A 23,630-nucleotide genomic window follows, 5' to 3' on the forward strand; every position below is an offset into this window, starting at 1 on the left:
ATGTGCAATGCAATTTCTAGGGCAGGTCAACATTTTCTTCCTTATTTAAGAAAGTATTGAGGAAATGGCCCTATACATCCAAATGTTGTTCTGGAAACAAGAGTGAAAATCAAAAATAAAAATCTAAAACCAGGAAATTCTACACAGTTAAATCTTTCCCCTCCCCAGTGCCCCAAAATCTAAATTTACTGTCTTGTTTCTGTTGCTTTTAAATTGTCTAGGAGTACTTCTGCTCATCCAAAAGAATATCAGTACTTAGGGCCAGAACTTTATCTCACTTACACTGGTGTAAATCCAGAATACATCCATTGACTTCAGTCACTTTACACCAATGTAATAAAGATCAGACACTGGTCCCTGCTATCTAAGAAAAAAATGTCTTGCTGCTAATATTATCAGAAGAAAATATATTTACACAATCCAGGCAAAAATACATTCTGAAAATTTGTTAATTTATCAGTTTGTCATCTATCATAATTTCTAATGAGTACTTCAAATCATCAAGAAGTAGGATCTGTGCAAAACAGGTGAACATTTTCCCACATTTTACACAAAACATCTTGTCATCTGACTATGGGCAATTTTCTTTTCAAATTATGTTTTTCCATGAATTCAACAAAGTAGCTATACAAAATGAGAAAATATTCCACTTCTGAACTTCGCATTTTTAATTTGGTAATGGGCTCATTTTTACTTCACAAAGGGGCTTGTTTTCATGTGAGAATTCACAAAACACAGGTCATTTTTCAGCAAAACACACCCATTTTCAATGTATATAACAGGTATGTGAAAAACTGGCATTCTGAGCACTTTCTCGTTATGACTATTTCACACACCTCTAAATATGTGTTTACATTAGGGCTACAAATTGATGAAGCAAAAAATGTCACGCAGGACAGCTCAATACTGGCTGCTCCTAACCCAAGCCGGGTGGATTTGATGGTGCAGAGCAGCAGCCGTTTAAGATAGTGATGACACGTTATCATTATCTTAGGCCTTGGCTACACTTGGGAATTCACAGCGCTGCCGCGGCAGCGCTGTGAAGCGCGAGTGTAGTCGCGACGCCAGCGCTGCGAGAGCTCTCTCGCAGCGCTGCAAGTACTCCACCTCTCCGAGGGGAGTAGCTTGCAGCGCTGCGAGTGAGCGTGCAGCGCTGCAGGCGCTGATTACGCTGGCGCTTTACAGCGCTGCACTCGCTGCGCTCGGGGGGGCGTTTTCACACCCCTGAGCGCAGCAAGTTGCAGCGCTATACAGCGCCAGTGTAGCCAAGGCCTCATATGAGGAAAGCCTCTCCGATCTTCCGGGGATGATGCTACAGAATGAGGCTGTTCTCTGACTTCATCCTCATGTCCTGAAACTAAAGAGCCACCATGAAGAGAAGGTATGTGGAGGGGTTTCTACATGGCCAGGAGGGGAGAGGGATGGAGGGAGAATGATGTCATGTTGGCTCAGTCCTCTTCCTCCAGCAAAACTTTGGCCAAAGGAGCAGGTTTTCTTCTCCTTTCATTCCCATCCAGGGAAAAAAAACTGAGGGCAAGACATGGTCCTTAGTTAAATGTATTACATTATAAAAGGCCCCATTTGCACAGTTATAGGAACATAGAAACTGTTATAATGTTTTACTGACTCTGTGATGTTGGGATAAATCACATACCTGGGGCAAGATTACTGAACCTGGTACAGGAAGGTATATATTACACCTGGAGAGCTCTTGCCCACAAGAGAGGAGAGTTGCACCTCTGTGGAATGTTCCTCTTTCCCCCATCTCCATTGGAACCCCTTCACAAGGCTCCAGGATATGGATGGGGCAAGTTGGAGATGAAATGGCATGGATAGACAGTGATTCTCCCCCCTGCTGCAAACCCACAGGAGAAAACAACAATGGTTTATAAAGCCTGTTATTAACCTCCACTGGCTCATTCTTCCTTCCTATGGAACCCTGCAGTTGCATCCAATGACTACTTCAAAGTTCAGCTCCAATGGAAGCTTGCTGCCTGGGATCCAGCCCTTGCTACACAATGATTTGATTAGCAGCTAATGAGTTGTGTTAACTGGAGCTGCTGCATGATACATCCTTGTTGCATTACTAGCCTGAGCGTCAGCAGCACTGTGTTTCAACCTACCCTGACGGGCCAGCTAGCTTGAGTTTAAAGCACTGACTGCCTAGAGCTAGAGATTTTTGTGTGTGGATGGGGGTCAGGTTTGGGGCAATACTCAACTCATAGCTTGAGCTAACAATGCAGTATAGACAAGCCCATAGCAACAGCCATCGCAAAACAGGCCAATAGTCCATCTTGTTTCCTACAGTGGCCAGAACCAGATATTTCAGAGGAAGGCATAAAACCTCGATAATACCCTTAATTTTACGATACTTAATACCCTTGATTTTACAATACCACAATGTAGCTATGGTGTGCTTCACTGCAGATAGGCTGAAGGGTATTCCCACATAGTGCCTGGTCCCTTCTTCTTGATTATGACAAAAACTTTCACTCTTCGCTTGGTCCAATCCTGTGAGGAGCAGGGTGACTCCCAACAGGTGATGAGTGCTATCAACATCCACTGAAATCAACAGGAGCTGAGGATGCTTGGTAATTCCCACAAGGCACCTGGCACATTGCAGGATTAGGCCCTGATTGACCTCAATGGGAGTTTTGCCTGAGTAAGCTGCTGCAGGACTGAATCCACAGTGCCCAATACTGCAGGGTGTGCAATTGTTTAGATGACATGACCATAGTTTGCATCGACATGGAGAAATTTTACAGTCTGAATCCATCCATTAAAGATCAGTTGGCAGTGCCCATGAAGCAACTAAAATATCACCAGAAATATAATTATATACCTGTATTATAATAATATATGGAATGCAGAGGTAAAAATAAACGGATAACAGATTGCATCACGCACAGAGAAAAGTTCCTTACACTTGTCATTCATAAACCTTCGACAGAATTCTTGAAATGTTCCTCTGTAGCTCATGGTTCTTAGGGAGCGGTGAAACTGGTAATAGGACACTACCAAGTCTTTGGGGTTGCGAGCCATGTATATTACCTAGGAAAGTGAAAACAATCCATGTTATTAAAAGCATATTTCCTTCACTTCACAAACCGTGCAAGCACCAGCGGGTGGTACAGCTAATCGAACACCAATTCATTTTTACCTTGGAATCGCCGTTATGGAGGTCTGAAGGCAAAAACCGATATGGTAGGTGGCTTTTTATGAGGCGAGGAGATGTGAGCTCCTAAAAGAAAATGGAAGGAGAAAACATTTCTCACGGCATCTAAGTTGGCTGGCATTCCTTCCTAAATTGTCAAATGTAAAGGTCCTTACTATACTGCTTTACAGTCACAAACTCACTGCTAAAACTAATGAGATCGGCAACATGCTATTGTAGACAGTCCCATCATACCATTCCCTCCATAACATATTTAAAAACATAACAAAGCACAATAAAACATTACAATAAAATTCTGAATCATTAAAACAAATTAAGCAGGTCAAGTGACAAAAAGGACAAAAAAATGGGATGGAAGGGAATGGTAATAAATATGGGGATTAAAAAAAAGCACCCGAATGCTGAAAGACTTTCAGTGAAGTCAATTGTACCTTGATGATGTCCAGACCAGGCTGAGGATACTCTAGGACTGGAAGCTGTTCATCTATATTCATTAATCCAATCTCATCAGGGTCAGCTCCCTGACTCACTAGATATACCACTTCCTGTAGCAAGCCTGTGCCTCCAAAGATAAATCAAATAACAAAAGAGACAAGATTGTATTATAAACCTTATTTAAACAGAAACATCTGAAAGGAAAGACCTACACATACAAATAATAACTATGTCCTTAAAAGTTTTCTGAAAACTAATACAGAATCTAGAGCTACTGTAAGTGCTAATAATATTGGATCTATCCCTCCAGCTGTGTTTTAAACATAAGATCTTCTTCCTTGTAAAATGTCCAAGTTATTTCACTGAGTTATTTAAATACAAATATTTAAATATAAATAGTGTTCCCAGCATCTTTAATCTCATAGCATTTTACCCACATTAGTCAAAATTCACAGCATAAATGTGAGGTAGGTAAATATTATCATATCCATTTTAGAAATGAAGAATTGAGGTACACAGAGGTTGTCCAGGGTCACACATGAGCAGCAGTAATGGGAACCGACCTCAGGATAATAGACACCCTTTTCAGTTCTAAATATTAGGCAACACGACCGCTTTGTATGCACACTGAGGTCTTATGTAGAGTAGAGTTTTTGATCTTGTTGTAACTTGAGAATTTATTGATTGTCAGTTAACTCATATTAACTATACAGGAATAACTTGTACCTGGACACAAAGGTTTGTTGCTGGTGATGTTTCACCCCAGTCAATTAATTTTGAGTACAATAGGACCAAAAACTCTAATCTAGACAAGGGTTGAAAGCATTGGCCCCTCCTCTTTCAGTTCTAATGTCAAAGAGCGTCTTCTCTGCAATGGTGGCTGAAAATATGCAGAACTGGACGCCCTTAAACCTTATCTTCTGGTTGGAAACCCAGTGCAATGTTCTATCAAATGGAATGGAACCTGTCATTTCCAACATAGCAGGAAACTTAGTGAATTCTCAATTAGGATTTTTTAATCCCAAATTAGGTGGAAAAAAACTCAACCTCATCACTGCTGCACTTAAAGAGGTTGTTCAGTAAATGCATGAATGCAGGTGGTAAGCACATTTCTGGGAGTTGCTTTCCAGAATGAGTCCTATAAATGTTACGACTGATGAGACCCATTTCACCTATTTACCTGCCAGCTGAGTTCAGGGTAATTAGAATGACTTGGAAGAAGCTCCTTTATATTATGAACACCTATGTCAGTGACCAGTCTCGTGCTCCATTTACATCGTCCCTTCAAACTCTTCACTCCACTCTGCATTCTAAAGCACAGCAGATATTTTTATGCATTAAAATTAACATACATATGGCACTTCGGTATTAGTCCTTGTTACTCCATGAGCACTACACTTTCCCTTATTAAACATTTATGACACGAGACATCTTGATTCTCTATAATTTATTTCTGCTTTCTAAATTCCACTTGCAAAGAAAGATGCTGTTACAGCAACCTCAGTCCATAAGAAGAAAATGTATACCTGTTCCGGGATCAACATTAGCAGTAGAGCTTTGTAAACGACTGTCGTCTCCATGCAAACAAGAAGTCACATTCATAATACTCATGTGAATTTGGATTGGTGGGGTTAGTGGCAGGGACGGATGGAAGCTTGAACTCTGCAGCATGCTCCCTGTTGACCTTGTGGTTAACCAATCAGATAACTAAGGAGAGATAACTCTCATATGGTACCCTCTGTGGCTGCTGTTGTATAGCCACTCCTGAAGAAGCCAGGCTGCTAGGGGAGAAGATGACCAGCAAACCACTCAGCCACCATGGCACTCTAGAGTTCTATATAGATCTTGGACCATCCACTGGTGTAGGAGGTTATGTTTCCTGCCTGTTCCCTGATGGGGTGGGTCAGCAAGCCACATTCTCCCATGGAACAAAGAAAAGGGAAATTGGAGTTTTAAAAAAATCAATGTTTCTGCCCCATATATTATATGCGGGTTTTCCCTCCACATAGGAGAAAATATGTTCTTAGCAACTCACATGTCCTCAAATTGTCTACTAGGCTTCTGCAAGAAATGTATGAGAAGTAGTAAGCTGTTTAGAGAGATTATTCTGGATACCACAGGGAGGGAAGTCTGGTGATTGTGTGCAGTGCAGACACTCAACAGTGCTTAGGCTAACTCATAAAAGTGAGAGGATGGATCAAATGTCCTTTTCTTAGAAGACCAGTTGAAATTGGTGAATTTCAATAATAATAATCAGCACTTCTGGAGTGCTATACAACTTCACACCACCCTTCACACACCAACTGTCCTCGTGACATACCTATCCCTGTCTTACAGATGAAAAAATGGAGACAGAGAGGTCAAGTAGTTTGCCTCCAGCTAAGCGTAGAACTCAGAAGTCCCTGGCCACCAGGCTTACATTCAGGACATTGAACCATGCTTCTTCCAGTCATGAACATTCTGCTGTTTTTCATCTGACTTTTCTAGGTGCTGGGCCTGAGTCTCATTCACACTAAGACTCATTTACACTGCTCTGGGCTTTCAGGACCTCAGTATTAATGAGAATTAGGTCCCTTTTATTTAAGGGAAAACTTGCTGAGGTCTTCCTCTCCCTTAGCCCTAATCCAGCACTACCTCTCCTCACCCAACACCCTCATGCATGGATACACTTATACATGCTTTATTCTGTGTTTGGTGTGGTTGTTTGTGGAGTTAAAAAAAATATTAAGGGCAATTACCTCAATACAAATATTTATTTAAAAACAAAAACATCCTTACATTTTTAGAATTTATTTTTAAACAAAACCTAAAATGATGGATTTAAACAAAGTTGACAGCGCACCTTTAAATACAATAGAACCTCAGAGTTACGAACACTTCGTGAATGGAGGCTGTTTCTAACTTTGAAATGTTTGTAACTCTGAAAAACACATGATCCTCCTAGGGCCAACACCCCAGAAATAGCAGTACAAACTAGTTTATAGCCATGCTGCTAATGGCTAACAGTGCACATTCTGTGAACTACTCCAGAGGAAGTCACAGAACACTGAAGAGTAGTTAATGATGCTTCAAGAATTCTCAATGCTACTTCATTTTAGAGCAGCTATTCCCTGGCTCCTCCCACTGTTCTCTAGCCAATCTCCCCTTTTCCCATATGGCCATCTGGCTGCATACATATTTTGTGGAAGGGGAAAATGGCAGCTGTAAAGTAAGGAACACCCTAGGATATCTTCTTTCCTCCCCATGTGGCCAACTGTAGCGTTTTACAGAACTTTGTTTCCCTCCAAGTCACATAACGGGACAAAGCTGACCTTGAGCCCTTTCATATGTTCCTTTCTTAGCCCCCTGTTTTTGAAAGTGTTATGGAAAAATACAATAAAGGTAGGCATATTTTTTCTAGGTATTCATAATGTTAACACTAGCAGTTTTCCAGTGCAGCCCGTTAGTCTCGCCTCTATTGATCCATCAGTGCTTGGTCAAATTTCAGCTAATACAACACAATGGTACCATTAAGACTCATATTTTTTTTTATAGCTTCAGTAAATGCAAGTGCTTATTAAAATGAGGGATGTTAAAACTATTATAGACTGACTGAGCAAATGCTGTAAACAAATTCTCTGCCTAGTTCTGTTAATTGCTTGCAAGATGATTTTCCCTTTCCCCCCAAATGCTCAATCAATAGGAGTTTGCCTGAGAAGGACAGAGGTAACACTGCATAAGGACTTAAGAATCTGGTCCCGTGTGTTTAATAATTTGGCCTAACAATAAAATAAAGCTGTACTGGATGCCATATTTCCCTAGTTCTTCTGCTATGACTTACGTACTTAGGACCCACGATTCACATTTTGATTTGAATGCGAGTTTTCCTGAGTAAGAACTAAGGCCTACATTTTTAAAAGCGATTAGTGATTTTACCTCAATTTTTTGGGTGCCCAACATCAGACACATTAGAGAGCCTGATTGGAAGCAAGTGCTGAGCACTCACTGTCTGAAAACCAGGCCCATTTAAAGTGACATCACTTGGGCACTCAAAAATTTGAGGCAACCAAAATCTCTAGTCACTTTTAAAAATTCAGGACTAATAGTCTTGCCCAGAAAGTCTGTGGCAGAGCCAGAAATAGAAACTACATCTCCTGCAGCCAAGTCTAGTGTCGTAACCATCAGACCAACTTTAAGGCATAAGATAAATGCTTCATTTACAGATCCAAGGTGGGTGAGAGAATATCTGCTGCTGAGAGAGACAAGACTTCAAGCTTCCACAGAGCTCTTCTTCAGGTCTGGGAAAGAAACTCAAGAGTGTCACAGCCAAAACAAGGTAGAACAGATTGTTAAGCGTGAGGGATTAACACACATTGCAAGAGACCATTCAAGGTGAAATGAGGAGTTAACATCTCTTCAGTTGTCAGACAAAGGAGAGTTAGTGGGTTACAGCCTGTGTAATGAGCCATAAAATCCAGTGTCTTGATTTTTAGGGCTTGTCTACACCACGCAGCTTTTAGTGACAAGGCTGTGTACGGCCTTGTCACTAAAAGTCAGTGTGTGTAAACGCTCTTTTTCGGTACTTTGTCAGCACTTTTGCTGACAAAATACTTCCAGCCCCGTGAGCGGTGTTAGCTTTGTCGTCAGGAAAGCCGCATTCACACTGCCACTTGCGTCGGCAAAACTTTTGTCTTTTGCGGGGGGAGGCTTTTTTAAGTACCCGTGAAAGACAAAAGTTTTGTTGACAACTTCGCAGAGTAGGCAACGGGGTTTGTTACAGGGATTGGTTCCTAGGTTAGTGTTTCTGTGGTGTGGTGTGTAGTTGCTGCTAGGGTAACCAGACAGCAAGTGTGAAAAATCGGGATGGGGTGGGGGGTAAGGAGCCTATATAAGAAAAAGACCCAAAAATCGGGACTGTCCCTATAAAATCGGGACATCTGGTCACCCTAGTTGCTGCTGAGTATTTGCTTCAGGGTGGGGGACTGTCTGTAAGTGAGGACTGGCCTGCCTCCCAAGGTCTGTGAGAGTGAGGAATTGTCCTTCAGGATAGGTTGTAGATCCTTGATGATGTGCTGGAGAGGTTTTAGCTGGGGGCTGTACATGATGGCCAGTGGTGTTCTTTTATTTTCCTTGTTGGGCCTGTCTTGTAGTAGGTGACTTCTGGGTACAGTCTCGCTCTGTCAATCTGTTTCCTCACTTCCCCAGGTGGGTATTGTAGTTTTAAGAATGCTTGATAAAGATCTTGTAGGTGTTTGTCTCTTTGTTTGTTCTTCACTTGTAAGGTAACTCCCTTCTCTTCATGTGCCAGTATATTTATGCTTGTATCTGTAATTTTCACTCCATGCATCTGAAGAAGTGTTTTTTTACCCATGAAAGCTTATGACTAAATAAATCTGTTAGTCTTTAAGGTGCCACCAGACTACTTGTTGTTTTTATCCCCTTAAGTCTCTGCTATCTAAATGTAACACTCTACCATGGCTTAGATATACACAAGACCTATGATGTCAAAATAACAAGGAAAAAAATAGTATAAGGGCTCTGAATAGAAAAAGAAAAACAATATAAACCAGGTACATGACCATGTCCACAGATAATCCAGTCCTATTACTTGCTTTTCCAGCCTTCCCTCCAGGGCTTCCCTTTGGTGAAGATTACCTCTGTGACTCTGAGTGATTCAGAGGTCCTACCTAATATTAGAACCCTGGAACAGGGACCAGTGTTGAGAATACAGGAGACCTGCAGTCACAATGAGGGGAAGATCAACAGGACAGTAAGAAGCTTTGGGGGAAAACATGTTCTTTATACACTATTCAGGGCACCTGGAATATTCTGGGTATATAAAATAACCGTAATAATCCCAGCCAGTGTTTACACTAATTGCAGGATCTATAGATCCTCAAATCTCAACTCTTCTACAGCACTCTCAGTGAGGTGCAGGCCCTTACACAACTGTTATCAACTGTGTCCTACATCCAGCTGCCTCTGACAGTTTCAGTCCCATTCTCATTCTACAGCCTAGTCTAAAAAGATGGCAGAACCGTATCTGGTGCAATGCCTTAGCAGCACCTAAAACATGCTTGGGCTGCAGTTCTGAATCCTCCCACACTGTTTAACTCCCCTGCATTTTCAGAAAGGTGATACAATGTTCTGTAGAAGGCAATGATGCAGAAAAGAGTCTTGTCCTAATGCCAATTTTTTCAAAACTCCCATTTAGCATGCCATTGCTTTAAATCAGTTAGTACCATTTAGTTATCTTCAGCACCACTGATTTCAGGGGGCTGAAATCATGGTCTTTATCCTGGTATATAGAGACCCTTAATGTGGCCACAGTGGCCCTTTAATCCATGGCCTCACAGTGTGTGCTGGAACTGACAAGCAGGGGATCAGAAGGCAGGAGATGTTACTGCATCCAGCCTTTTCTATGAAACCAGTCATTTCCCATGTGCTAGGCTCTGCTGGAAGCATGCGCGTCAGTTCTGAAAGTGCTCTCTTGGCATACAGCTTCCTTTTGTAGTCAGAAGGGAATTTCCAAGCCCCAGTTTGAAATCTGCTTCAGGAAAGTCATCAGCAAAAACCTACCCACGGTGGTGTGCATTTGCATATATTTTTGAAAATGAATAGCATGAAGCCAGTGCACCCACAGGCCATGTAAATGCTGCAGGCAAGAGCCATGTGTACAAAAAATAAGAAATAAGCACCGCAGTGTTTTAAACATTTAACAAATGTTGCTCCCCCTCCAGGCATGGCACTACTTCACAATCACCTAGCAATAAGTATGCTACTATATTAATCATACAGGGACAAAATGGTAAAACATTTTTGTATCAAACTGTTTTTTTTTCAGAAAGAGTTATGATCATATGCCACAAGAGTTGCCCCAAGTGATATCAATGTTTGCAAGATACCTGCACCCCTATTCACGTCAAAAATGTTTTCATTCTTTTTCATAAATGTAAAATCACAGCTTGAGGCAGGCAACAATGTTTCTATCATTGTTCTAAATTAGGAGAGAAAGTAGCCCTAATTTAATAAAATGAGCACAGAATGCATGGCAAGCTGATCTGCATGGTTACGTCTTTGTGTGTCTATGTGCGTAATTTCTGCAATGCAATCTTTTGCTCAGAGCTCTACATTCCTTATAATCAGAAGGCAATAACAATTCAATAGACATTGAAGGGTACATCATTAAGGTAAGTCTGAGCAATATATACACAGAATGAGCCAATTTCAATGGTACACTACAGCTGCTTCTTGCCCCTCTGGCAACACAAAGCAGCAGTAAACATGGCTTTTAACTGGCTGGCTAGCCTGGGTTTATAGCTGCTCTGCGTCACCAGTGCACTGCAAAACAGCCATAGCATGCTGGTGAATCTGGACCACTGTATATATAGCTAATATGTATATATTGAGCTTGATTCTGATCTTACCTGTTTCAAACGGGTATCATTTAATTGGCTTAAATAGATTTACTACTCATTTACACCAGTGTAGCTAAAAGCTGAATCAGGACTATTGTCTATTAATCTAATTTCATTAGATATTATCCAGAACCTTCGGCCTTTTAAATGATGAGTTCGGACATCTCATTTGCTGCCCCTCTCTCCCACTGGGAATGGGGATGGCTACAGGGTCTGGAATTAGCTCCCACTTTCTAAATAATAGGAAGATTTTGGTGTGACTGGTAAAACCTCTAATCAGTTAGCTACCCAATTACCTTCCTCCCAGCTCCTTTCACTGTCTCTCTTTACCTTTCACCCTCTCCCAGTGACTGCCTCACTTATTCCTAGCTAACGCCTCTTCCTCACACCTTCATCTCACAGACTTGCTTCCTTCCTGACACTTCCCAATGCTACTATCACTCCCCTCATAAGAACTGTGTGGGGCTAGTGGATTGCCTCAGCCCATAATCCTTCAAGACTGACATATTTACAAGACTGGTGTGCTTCTCCAGCCTTACTCACTAGTGTATACACATACACACACTAGTCAGTGAAACACTTAACAGTCTTTGACTCCACAATAGCCTATAAAATTAGTACTGTTTCTATCTAAACTATTTGATTTTATTTGCCTGTCAATGTACGAGGCTGTAAAGGACTCTTGTATACTAAGGAAGCCTTGAATACCTTCATTTATTCAGCACCTTCTCACAGTGGCATCAACTCTAATACCCAAGCTGTGACTGTTCTGAAATGGCATAGAAAATTCAAATTTAAAGTGACTGAGAACATCAGAAGTTTGCATTTGAATTTTTTTGCTGGTTGTTCCCACCCGGTGTAAGAGAACACTTTATTTAATTATTAGTATTTTTATTACTTGCATTAATGCCTAGACCCCCTCTCAAGTGAATTGAATTAATGGAGATATCCTATCTCCTAGAACTGGAAGGGACCTTGAAAGGTCATCGAGTCCAACCCCCTGCCTTCACTAGCAGGACCAAGTACCGATTTTGCCCCAGATCCCTAAGTGGCCCCCTCAAGGATTGAACTCACAACCCTGGGTTTAGCAGGCCAATGCTCAAACCACTGAGGGCCGCATTTTGCTAGAGGCTGTACATAACATTCCTAGCCCAAAGAATTTATCATCTACATAGACAAGACAAAGCATAGGTGGAAGGAAGTATAATTATCTTCATTTTACAGATGGAGAAGTGAGGCACAGAGAGATTAAATGACTTGGCCAAGGTCACACTGGAGGTCTATATTGCCTGGCTGGGAAGGAAACTCATATCTACTGTGTCCCAGTACCAGTGCTTTCATTACAAAACCAATCTTCCTCTTGTGTACGCAGAACTATTCTTTGAAGTGTTGAGTTTGACAGCACTTCTGAGGCAACTTATATGGGACAACACTGGAGGTAGTGTTTTGCTCTGTGTATCATGTATGTGAGGCAGTACTGAAGTAGTTACCATGACAAAGAGCATTTTAACAGAGAATTGCATAATGAGAATACTGAGTTGTGGCTACTCAATTCCTTTTAGCTCATCTTTAAAGCACTTAAACTCCTTTAATTTATATCTTTAATGAGGCAGATGAGCAACAAAATGAGATAGCAGTGATCAGCAACTGGTTTAGGACTGAATACATTTTTTAAAAATTCTTTAGCCTTCAGAGCCATTGCAGCCTGGTCAATACCAAATGTTGCACAAGTACAAGATGTCCATAAAAATCCTTCTGACCTTTTTAATGGGGAAACATTTTTTCTGAGCCTGTTTACAAAAAGGAAATTACTTGGATTTTCTCTACAGCTTTCTTGACAGGAAAGTCATTATTCTACAGTTCCTGGGTTACCCAAATGAAACCTGCTAGATGGTAGTAGGTCTTTCCTCCTTTTGGACTATCTGCTCTCTCCCGCTCTTGTCACATCTCTTTGCTCGTTTGATGAGATGCGCTGAAGAGAGGTACTGCTATACTGAGACCAAGTGCATTGCTTCTTCAACTAATCTAGGTAGCAATGCTTCCTGCTCGACCCACTTAGGGTCTGATCCTGCTCCCACTGAAATCAAGGGCAAAATTCCCAATGTCTACAATTATAATTAGTTTTTATTATTTATTGGTATTGTGGTTGTGTCTAGGAGCCCCAGTCATACACCAGGACCCCATTGTGTTAGAACAGACCAAAAAGATGGTCCTTGCTCCAAACAGCTTTTAGCTGCAGGCCCATCGTGCAAACAGCCATTATAGGGAAAGCCTGGTTTCATTCTTGTAGCCCTGGGCTGCAGCATGCTCAGTGGCTCCCTGGGAGATGGTGCAAGTGCAGGCTGCTCAGCACCAAGAGCTGTGAGAGGTTCCAGTCAGCTCAGTGAGGACAGAATCGTTGGAGATTTTAGCTGCTAAGCTCTTGCACAGTGGTTCTCAACCAGGGGTCCAGGGCTGCCTGGGGGGCTGCAAGCAGGTTTCAGGAGGGCCGCCAAGCAGGGCTAGTGTTAGACTTGCTGGGCCCAGGGCAGAAAGCCGAAGCCCCATCACATGGGACTAAAGCCCGGGGCCCTGAGTCCCACCACCCAGGGCTGAAGCCGAAGCCTGAGCAATGTAGCTTCGCTGGGGCCCCTGTGGCATGGGGCCCCAGGCAACTGCCCTGCTTGCTACCCCTGTAACCCCGGCCATGGCTTTTATATGCAGAAAACCAGCTATTGTGGCACAGGTGGGCCGTGGAGTTTTTATAGCATGTTGGTGGGGCCCTCAGAAAGAAAAAGGTTGAGAACCCCTGCTTTAGCAAGTCTCTGCTGAGCATATGAGGAATGCCATTTTCAGAGGCTTATGACTTGGCCAAGTCTGGGCGTATTTTCATGGAACAGCAATAACTCTAAGATAAAGGCCAGCCCCTAGCTGAATTTTTAGGACCCAGCTCCAAAACATGGGAGGATTGGAGCATTCCAAAGGAAAGGTCACCAGATTTTTTTAACATTAAAAAAAAAAAACAATGTAATTTTCCCTAGCTTCCTTCTCAAAAACACCTGAATTATTTTGGCTGAAATTATTTTTTGATTTAGTTGTTATAAATAATAAATGATTATTTATTGATTTCATCAGCCTGCAGAAGCAAACACCCAGCTTGGAAAATTTCAGGTGGTTAAAGTTTGGCAAAGTATTAAGCAACTCAAAACTGGGTCTTACAATGGGAAGTGTCAAGGAACCTTAATAATAGCAGTGCTACCAGCCCTGCCTATATTAGGTCTAGATTGTCTCTCAACCTGTGCTCCTGTGTGGGGGCATAAATTGAAGTTCTAGCCCTTGTGCTTGTGAAGGAAAACATAAAAACATGAACCCTAAAGACTCGAAAAAACAGAAGGCAAATAAAAATAACCCTAAATTTATTATTTTCGTAGAAGTTCCTGGGGAAGAGAATGGGGAATTACAAAAGTCAGATCATAGCAGAAATGGGCTAATTATCTGGCAATGGAGTCCAGAGCAGCACAAGAGATAGTTGTTAGAAAAAAATACCAGGTGACTGTCACTCTCACCACTGCAGAGACAATGGAAGTTGGGAAGAGGGTCTAAAGGAAACAGGCAGGTGAGACAGTTGGACTCCACGTCTGTCTTTCTGACAGCATGTCTAATTTGTGGCCAGACATGGGCCCGCTACTGCCACCACCAGTAACAAACACTGCACTCCACTGCAGCCTTCAGCTGATTCATCCCACTTTGTCTGACACTGCTTCTGGCATACGAACCAGCCAGCTTTGCGTACGCTGCCCAGCAGCCTTTCAGCCTGACTCTCCTCTCATTTATATCTGTGCAAATCAAGGCTGTCAGTGGAGTTATACCAATGTAAAGCTGGTGTACGTGAGAAAAGAATCATCCCATTGTGTCCATGCTCATCAATCACTCGTGTCATGCAAAGGCTGCTGGCATTACCAAGCAGCAACCAAGAGAATGCGTATGAGCACATAAGGAATAGAATCTATGCCATGATCCACTCATACCGGAGTAATAATACTTAATACCTTTTAAATCTGCACAAACATTAACCAATTAATCAGACAAAACTGTAGTTGAGTAATTCCAGGTGGTGTTTTAGTTGGTGAGTCAGGATGTGTATAGACCACAGAACCCCGGGAAGATTGGTCCTATGCAACTGTGCACTGTTACGTGTGCAGTTATATCATTATTATTTAATATTTATATACTAGCACCCAGAGGCCCCACACAGAAACCCCATTGTGTTAAGTGCTACAGGAACACCTGGTCCCTACCCCAAAGAGCTTACAATCCGAGAAGACACATGAAACATGGGGCAGAAGGGTACACACAAACATACAATTTTTATTGGCCAAGTGAAGCAAGGTCTTACACTGAACTCGATGGCATTTCTGTGTTTGTCTGTAACACGGTCACTTTTGAATACTGCATCCGATCAACCCCAGAATTTCAGAGATGGGAATGGAGGGTAAGCAGAGCCCATGCATGATGAGGAAGTGGCAGAATGGGCTCTGTGGGAGAGATGGAGGAATGAGGTGGCACACAGAGCCCCTGGCATGTGGCAGAGGCAGAAATGGGGGACACAGAGAGTCCTTGGTATGGAGGAGGGAGTGGGGAGGTTGCAGGGAGTCCCTGAAATAGAGGGTGATGGGAGGGTGGCACCTGGAGGTTATGGGGAAGAATGGAGGAATCCAAAAAGTCCCTGGTGTGTGCAGTGCACTCATCCCAGAGAAGCAACAAAGTCTGGGACCCTCTAGTATACATTTGTACCATTTTGTTTTTTGATATTTGTAAATAAACTAAGTGGTAACTAACCCACCTGTCCCTTCACTGGCTGATTTCTTAAAGATATCATGCCAGAGACAATGAGAAAGGATTTGAAGAAGGGAAGCATAGTGAACTTACAGGTCAGTTCAAGAAGGACTTTGCTATGTGTAAGTGTCCTGAATGTGTTTATTTAAACAGAGGGCCTAGGGCCAACCTTCATGTTTCTGGGGAATAAACTTAATTGTGTGGCCACAGGATTCCAGTGCTGGATTAAAAAAGCTCAAGACTTGGTAATAATACAACTCCAGCGAGTACAAGATGATACAGGAAGTATCTGATAGTGACAGCAGCTGCCACTGGCATTTGACACAGCATAACAATGCAGACAAGTAGGAGTTTGCATGGACCACTTGGGCAGTAACTTGATGCTGATATTTGCCCAATGCTGACATTTTCCCAGATAGAATTCTAGCTAATTATTTGGCAGAATAGCCAAGGTGGAAAGACAGCTTCATTATTCACTTGAATAACTCTGCTTTCTCAAGCTACCAATTTTGCAAAGTGAAGAAAATAAAGGGCATTAATTTGTAGGCTTTGACCCAAGAACATAAAATACACATTCATTCAGAACAGGCGCAGTAACGATAACCATCAAGAAGGGCATTGTATATCAGCTTGAAAGTGAGGCAAATATATAGTTCAGGTGTATAGCTGACTAGCATCATAGGAGCATAGCATCTGGATGACAAAACTGGTGAGCTACACCATACTTCAGGGACCAGTTGCATCCCTGGTTTAACTCCATTCAAGTCCATGGAGTTTAAACAGAGATGTACATGGCCTTAGGCAAAGCGTCTGGAGAAATATCTTACAAGAATCCCATTATTAATTTTGTAATAACGTTTATTAAATGTATATATAGAAATTTTATTTTTTTGAGATAGGCACATAAGAGTAAGCTGTATGAGTGAGTATATCACAATGAGTTTTGACAGGCTGTAGTATAACAATAGCCTTCCTGCAGAGTATTACACATCTTATCTCATCTGTAAAGCAATCTGCTGTAAAGGTTCCAATTATTTCATCATATACAGAATGGTATTCCATTTTACATTCACAACCAGTGCAAAACATAATGGTAATGGGTCACATTCCTCCCTGATGTACCTCCACTGAAATCAATGGAGTTACACCGGGGAAGAAGTTAGTGACCCCTTTTCTTTAAAAAAGTTAGAAAGACTGACTGCAAGATGCCTGACTAGCATTAACGTTGCAGAGGTAACATATAGTTTCCTTGTAATTACATGAAGAATGTGTCTTTTGGGTTGCATGCATGAGTTTTTCCAAGATCAGGAATTTCCAAACTTTGTTAAGTCATTTATTGGAGGCAGATGTTAGGATTAATTAGGGATATAAAGAGTATATTTATTTAGGCTGCTGTCAGTAGCAATCACATTAAAGTAGGATCTTTTTCTCCTAAGTTTATTACATTACTCCCAGCAGGACCACTGACATATTAAATTTTCCACTACGTTACAGCATCCTTTATCTTGGGTCACTCCCAATATATGTACACACTGCCAAGCACTCTCACTAACACAGGTTCAGTATTGTATTACCCAGCCTGTGTGGGGTGAAATTGTCTCTGTACAAGTTAAATAATTTTTTGGTCTAGCATTATGCATATTCAGACAGCACCGCCCTCATCGGAAATATGGATTTGTAGCCATTTGTTTCTTTTCTTGGCCAAATCAACAGCCATACGAGGAATAACTAGGATAGATCCTTCTGTCATTTGATTGCAGCATGGGACTGTGGAAGTATAACTGCTAGAAGCACTGACCTCTGTCAATTGACTAATTCAGTTGTTGTTTATTTTCTCTTTTGAGTGATTACCACTAGACCTAGCCAAACAATAAAAACCTATTTTCACAATAAATAAATGGATAAATAAATAAGATCTTGGGGAAAAAAGATTGAAAATGACACTACATTTTTCATGAAAAATTTTGACACCATTGATAATATTTTGTGTGAAATTACTTTTTTTTTTTTTAAAGGCCACATTTTTTACTTAAAAAGTCTGACTAGCTGTAGTTACCAGTGAGGTCCTTATCAATATTTTTTTATTGTAAGAGGTAAGATAATATTGTGGACTGCATAGGCGCCAACTTTCTCCTGCGTCGGTGGATGCCCGCGCCCCCGCCCCAACTCCACCCCATCCCGGCCCCTGGTCCCACCCCCATTCCAACCCCATTCCCAAAGTCCCTGCCCTAACTCCGCCCTTCCCTGCCCCTATTGGATCCCTTCCCCAAATCCCTGCCCCAGCCCCGCCTCTTCCCCCAGCAAGCCGCGTTCCCCCTCCTCCCCCCTCCCTCCCTGCCCCGCAAATCAGCTGTTTCGCAGCGCAAGCACTAGGAGGGAGGGGGAGAGAAGCAGGACGCAGCGGCACACTCGCGGCGGAGGCAAGCTGGAGCAGGGGGACGGGGCGGGGCCACTGGGAGCTGCCAGTGGGTGCTGAGCACCCACCAATTTTTTTTCATGGGTGCTCCGGGCTGGGTTCTAGCCCCATTTCTGCTTCTGGGTAAGTTTGGGCAAGTCACTTTTTCATGGATGCATAGATTCCAGCACCAGAAGGGACCACTGTGATCATCTAGTCTGACCTCCTGCATTACACAAGCCATAGAACTTCCCCCAAAATAAATTGCTATGGCAGATCTTTTAGAAAAACATCAATCTTCATTTTAAAATTGTCAGTGATGGAGAATCCACCATGGCTCTTAGTAAACTATGCCTATAGTTAATTACTTTCACTGTTAAAAATGTATGCCTTATTTCCGGTCTGAATTTGTCCAGCCATTGGATTGTGTTATACCTTTCTCTGCTAGACTGAAGAGCCCATAATTAAATATTTGTTCCCCGTGTAGGTTCTTACAGACTAATCAAGTCACCCTTTAACCTTCTCTTTGTTAAACTAAATAGATTGAACTCCTTGAGTCTATCACTATAACGCATGTTTTCTATTTCTTTAATCATTCTTGTGGCTCTTCTCTGAACTCTCTCCAATTTATCTGCTTCCTTCTTGAACTGTGGACACCAGAACTAGATACAGTATTCCTATAGTGGTCACACCAGTGCTAAATACAGAGGTAAAACAACCTCACAACTCCTACTCGAGATTACCCTGTTTATGCATCCAAGGATTTCATTAGCCCTTTTGACCAAGAGCTCCTCAGCCACCTCTTATAAAACTCTTGGCTGCAAGTTATCCAGAGCTGCTAATTTAAAAATGTCTGACGTTAGAAGCTGCTGCATAATATGCTCCTGAGATACCAGTAGAATGAAAATAATGTTCTCATCATATAATATGATTACATTATCTGTTTTTTCCCAAATACAGAACAGAAATATCTCTTGAACACTTCTGTCTTTTCTGCATTATAACTCAAATTCTACTATTTCCATCTAGTAATGGACCAATACCACAGGTAGGATTCTTTTTGTTCCTAATATACACCGCTACCTCGATATAATGCGACCCGATATAACACGAATTTGGATATAACGCGGTAAAGCAGTGCTCCGGGGTGGGCAGGACTGCGCACTCCAGTGGATCAAAGCAAGTTCAATATAACGCGGTTTCACCTATAACGCGGTAAGATTTTTTGGCTCCCAAGGACAGCGTTATATCAAGGTAGAGGTGTACTTTAAAAGCTCCTTCTTATTGTCCTTAACGGTGCTGGCCATGAATTTCTCCGTGTCCCTTTGTTTCCCTTACCAATTTTCTAATATATATATATATATATGTACACACACACACACACCACAACAACAACAACTGGAAGAAAGGGAAAGTTTATAATTTTGTTATAACTACCTTCACTTCTCTTGCAAAACCAGGTCAATTTTTTAGCCTGTTCAGCCTTCTTCCTCAGTTGTGGGTTTGTGGCTTTTTGGACATCTAATAAAGTGTTCTTAAACAATTCCCAATTATCAGTCACATTTTTCTGATTTCTTCTCCCCAGCTGATCTGGTTCATAATTGTTTTCAGCTTTGTGAAACTGGCCATGCTAAAGCCCCAAGTATATATATATAATTTCTGGTCTGGACTTTATTCTGCTTGCACATTATAAATGTGATCAAATCATGAACACTTGAACCTAAGTTACCATTAATTTTTAGTTCTGTGATCCGTTCCTCTTTATCTGTCAAGATGAGATCTAATATAGAATTTCCCTGTATTGGACACAACACTTTTTGAGTTAGGAAATTGCCATTTATAATATTAAGAAATTGTTTTAGTACTGGCAGCATGAGATCTCCAGTGTATGTCATTCAAGTGGAAGGCCCCCACGATCATGTAGCTTTTCCCCCCTAAACCTTATAGACAGGTACATTAGGAGACAGTTATCGTATTCCCTAGTGTGATTTGGAGGTCTGTAGCAGACACCAGTTAATACTCTTATGCTTTATCTGTTAGGACATTGATCCATAAGCATTCAAGATAATTTTCTTCTGAGTTATCAGTTACTCGGAAACAGGTAATGCCCTGTTGACAAAGAGTGCCACTCCCCCTCCCCTTTTGCCCACTCAGTGCTTCCTAAATAGTTTATAACCATTGATTTTAACATTCCAATCATGGGAATCATACCACCAGGTTTCAGTTATATCAACAAAATCGAATTTATACTCATAAATGAGCAATTCCAATTCCTTCACCTCTCTGTGCCTCAGTTTCCCAATCTGTAAAATGAGGATAATGATACTGATCTTCTTTGTAAAGTGCTTTGAGATCTGCAGGTGAAACGCAGTTTCTAAGAGCGAGGCATCATTATTACAGTGTATATATGGTACTTAGAACAATAGGGCCCTGATCTCACTGCGGCCTCTGTGCATCTATAATGTTACTACTATAACAACAACAATAATAATAATTGTGAGTTGGGTGACTATTCATAACTACTTATGATTCAGTGGTTGTAAAGTTATGGGAACTAAGCAGTTGCCTCTTGACACTTTATATTGTTCTGATGTGCATTATGGGGAGACACAGGGTAGTAAGGCATATTTTATGGCTCACCAATACAAACCAATATGGGGTTCTCTAACGAACCACTTTAGATTCAAGAACAGTAACACAAGACAAAACTGAAACCTCAATAAGCTGAAATAATTAAATAGAACTTTTAGTGCTTTCTGCATGTCATAGATTTTTAGAGAGATAGCTAAAAAAGGCAAGAGCTATCAGGTTCTACTCCTAGCATTTTTGGTCCACTGGTCTGTCTGCACTACACTGCAGACATCTGCCAAACACTGACCAGAATCATTAACAGCATCATTATTAGTTAAGTATAAAGAAACAGCAGCTGCAATAAGCACTTAAAACTCCAGTGGACAATAACAGGATCTTTCATCATGGAAGACTGTGCACTTTTACACTGGTACATCAAGAGAAACTGGAGAAGCACATAACACTTTGATAAAATATACAGTCAAATGAAAGGAGTCAGTAAGTAATCTTTTTACCCATAATGTAAAACAACACGATTTTGCCATTGTACTGAGAGAGTTAACATCTGTTATCTCAGTACAATGGACTTTGAATTTTCCAGAAAGAGATCATCTTATTACCAGGGGGAAAGTCATTCAACGATGTGTTTAAAAAGAAAGAGTCCATACATCTCTGTTTGTTTCCAGTTTTATCAGGTGGGTTATGAAGCTACCATATTGTCTGCTTCTTTGGCAGCAGCACTGTATCCATATTAATTCAGTCTAAGCACTTGTTTGAAAATGGAGAGAATAATAAAATAATATGGCGTTAAAAGCATAGATACTACAGTAATCAGCTCAAACTGTTTACTGCAGAAACACATACTTATATTAATAGGGGGCATGTCTTACTATTCAGTTTAACTGTTCCAAGCACATGTCCTCACTGAACACTCTGGCTTTCCTTTTCCTTAGAGACAGTAATGAGGGTGGTGGTGGAGTGCTGTCACTACATCTGCTTCAACATATATCCTGCCTTTACATATTTATCTTGGGCCAGATTATGACACATTACTCTCACTGACTAGTACCTTCCTCCTTCAGCAGTCCAGGTGGAATCAATGGAGAAAGGTGCTCCAAAACAAGGGTCGCAGCAACTGGCCCTTTATTTTTTATGCAATCGAAAATCCCTAGGAGAGGGATCTATATTTCCCATTCACCCCGCCCAACCCCGCAGTAAAGTGCCCTGGCCACAGAACTCCCCCTTAACTTCAAAGGGTGTTGATGGATGTCAATGAACGTTTGAACGGAGGGCAATCCATCATCCCAGTATCTAATTTATTGCTTTCCAAAGCTCGCTCAGCTTCAAAGATCCTATCTTGAAGCAAATTCTTGTATCTAGCCCCACTGCCACTGTTAAAACAATTCGCTTTGTCAGGCAGTGTATCTCATTTAGTTTTTGTTGCATAAGTGTGGGCAACACTTCGACGATGTAAAATTCAATACAAGCCACACACGTTATGTCTGCTCATGTCGCTGTGTTCTGCGATCCAGACCTGGCTAAGGAGAGGCAGACCCGATATAAAATAGCATGGCTATTGCGCTGTATGGTTTCCAAAGTGCTGTGCAGACATTGCTACATAGACTGTTACCGTGCAGACATAAGCCCATCAGCACAGAGCCCATCCGCTCAGGCTGCGTTATCCCGTATGTTACCGAGTTAAAGCAGCCCCGGGGAGGGAGACACAGCCTGGAACTTGTTCAAAACCCAAGCCCCGGGGCTCAGCTGGGGAAGAGGCAAACCCCAGGGGCAGTCAGTGCCTGGGCGGGGAGGAAAAGGCCGCTGCCCCCGGCTCGGAGAGAATGAATCTGTACCTGATTTGGGATAGGTGACAATCCAGACATCACTGCCCCTCACCGGGAAATTGGCGATCTCCTCCATCTTCCCCCGGCAGAAGGGAGGGAGCCGCACGCCATTGTATTCAAAGTATTTGCTCTCAAACTCCCCGGGGGTGCTGGGGGTCTCGGCTTCACTCTCCGCCATCCTCCTTCCTGCCAGGGGCGGGCCAGGTGGGCAAGGGCCCCGGGGAGGGCTCAGCCTGGAGACGCGGGTTGGGGAGGAGGGAGGAGACTCTGCGGGCTCAGCAGCGGCAGCCCCCACGCGGCCACACGCCCGGGAGCAGGAGGTGGCGGGTGCCGGCCGGCGGCGGGGTGCAGGGGGGCAGAGAAGCGGGCTGGCTGCGCGGGCAAGGCGGGCTGGGGAGAGGAGTCCGACCTGCAGCGAATGGGCTCTGGCGCTGGTGATGTAATGCAGCGCGGGGCCGGCGGGAGGATGCAGCAGCTCAGCTCTGAGCAGCGGCGGCGGCAGCATTGGTCTCCTCGCCACTGCTTAACCCTCCTGGTGCCGCGCTGGAGCGATGCTCCCTCCCCGCCCCCCACACAGCAGGGAGGTGGGGCCATGGGCTATGCGCACCAGGCTGGTGGCATGGGGCCCGAGTTGCAAGGGAAATGTGGGGATGGAAGAAGGGGTTAGTGATTTGATTTACCTTCCCCACTCCAGCCCATGGGTTGCAGGGGGCACCCGCAACGCCTCCAGTCATACACGACCCCATGGAGAAGTCAGCTGTGCAGCAGCCCCTTCAATGGAGGATGACCCCAAGATGTCATTTGGGCTGCAGGGGGTTGGGTTGTGTCTTCACAATCAGCCCCTCATCCTGCTTCCCCACCGACCCACCCGTGCATTGGGGCCACCTCTGCGGGGTTGTGGGATGAGCTAAATGTGCCCTTCGCAGCATTGCAAGGGCTCTTCTTGGCAAAGGTCAAGGAGTGGGATGAAGTGAGGGCTCGGAGTCAGCAATAAGTTA

General features: G+C 42.7%; 1 protein-coding gene across 3 annotated transcripts in view; it reads right to left on the bottom strand.

Annotated features, from left to right (window-relative positions):
* SULT4A1 (sulfotransferase family 4A member 1) overlaps positions 1–22,898 on the bottom strand; it is a 33,432-nt gene extending 10,534 nt beyond the window's left edge. For 2 of the 3 annotated variants that reach the window (XR_003369811.1, XM_026652277.1), the window contains exons 1-4: positions 22,642–22,898; positions 3,607–3,737; positions 3,161–3,241; positions 2,925–3,051 (exon numbers count right to left, since the gene is read on the bottom strand). Coding sequence is in view for 2 of the 3 variants with exons in the window: in XM_026652277.1 (XP_026508062.1) it covers positions 2,925–3,051; positions 3,161–3,241; positions 3,607–3,737; positions 22,642–22,810 (508 nt within the window). In the remaining variant the exon portion in view is untranslated. The remainder of the gene's footprint in view (positions 1–2,924; positions 3,052–3,160; positions 3,242–3,606; positions 3,738–22,641) is intronic. The other variant, XM_026652278.1, reaches the window with a different exon arrangement.
* Between the last annotated feature and the right edge of the window lie 732 nt (positions 22,899–23,630).

Source organism: Terrapene carolina, unplaced genomic scaffold (genome assembly GCF_002925995.2).
Source record: "Terrapene carolina triunguis isolate 2854851 unplaced genomic scaffold, T_m_triunguis-2.0 Scaffold112, whole genome shotgun sequence".
In the NCBI taxonomy this organism is placed as follows: Eukaryota; Metazoa; Chordata; order Testudines; family Emydidae; genus Terrapene; species Terrapene triunguis.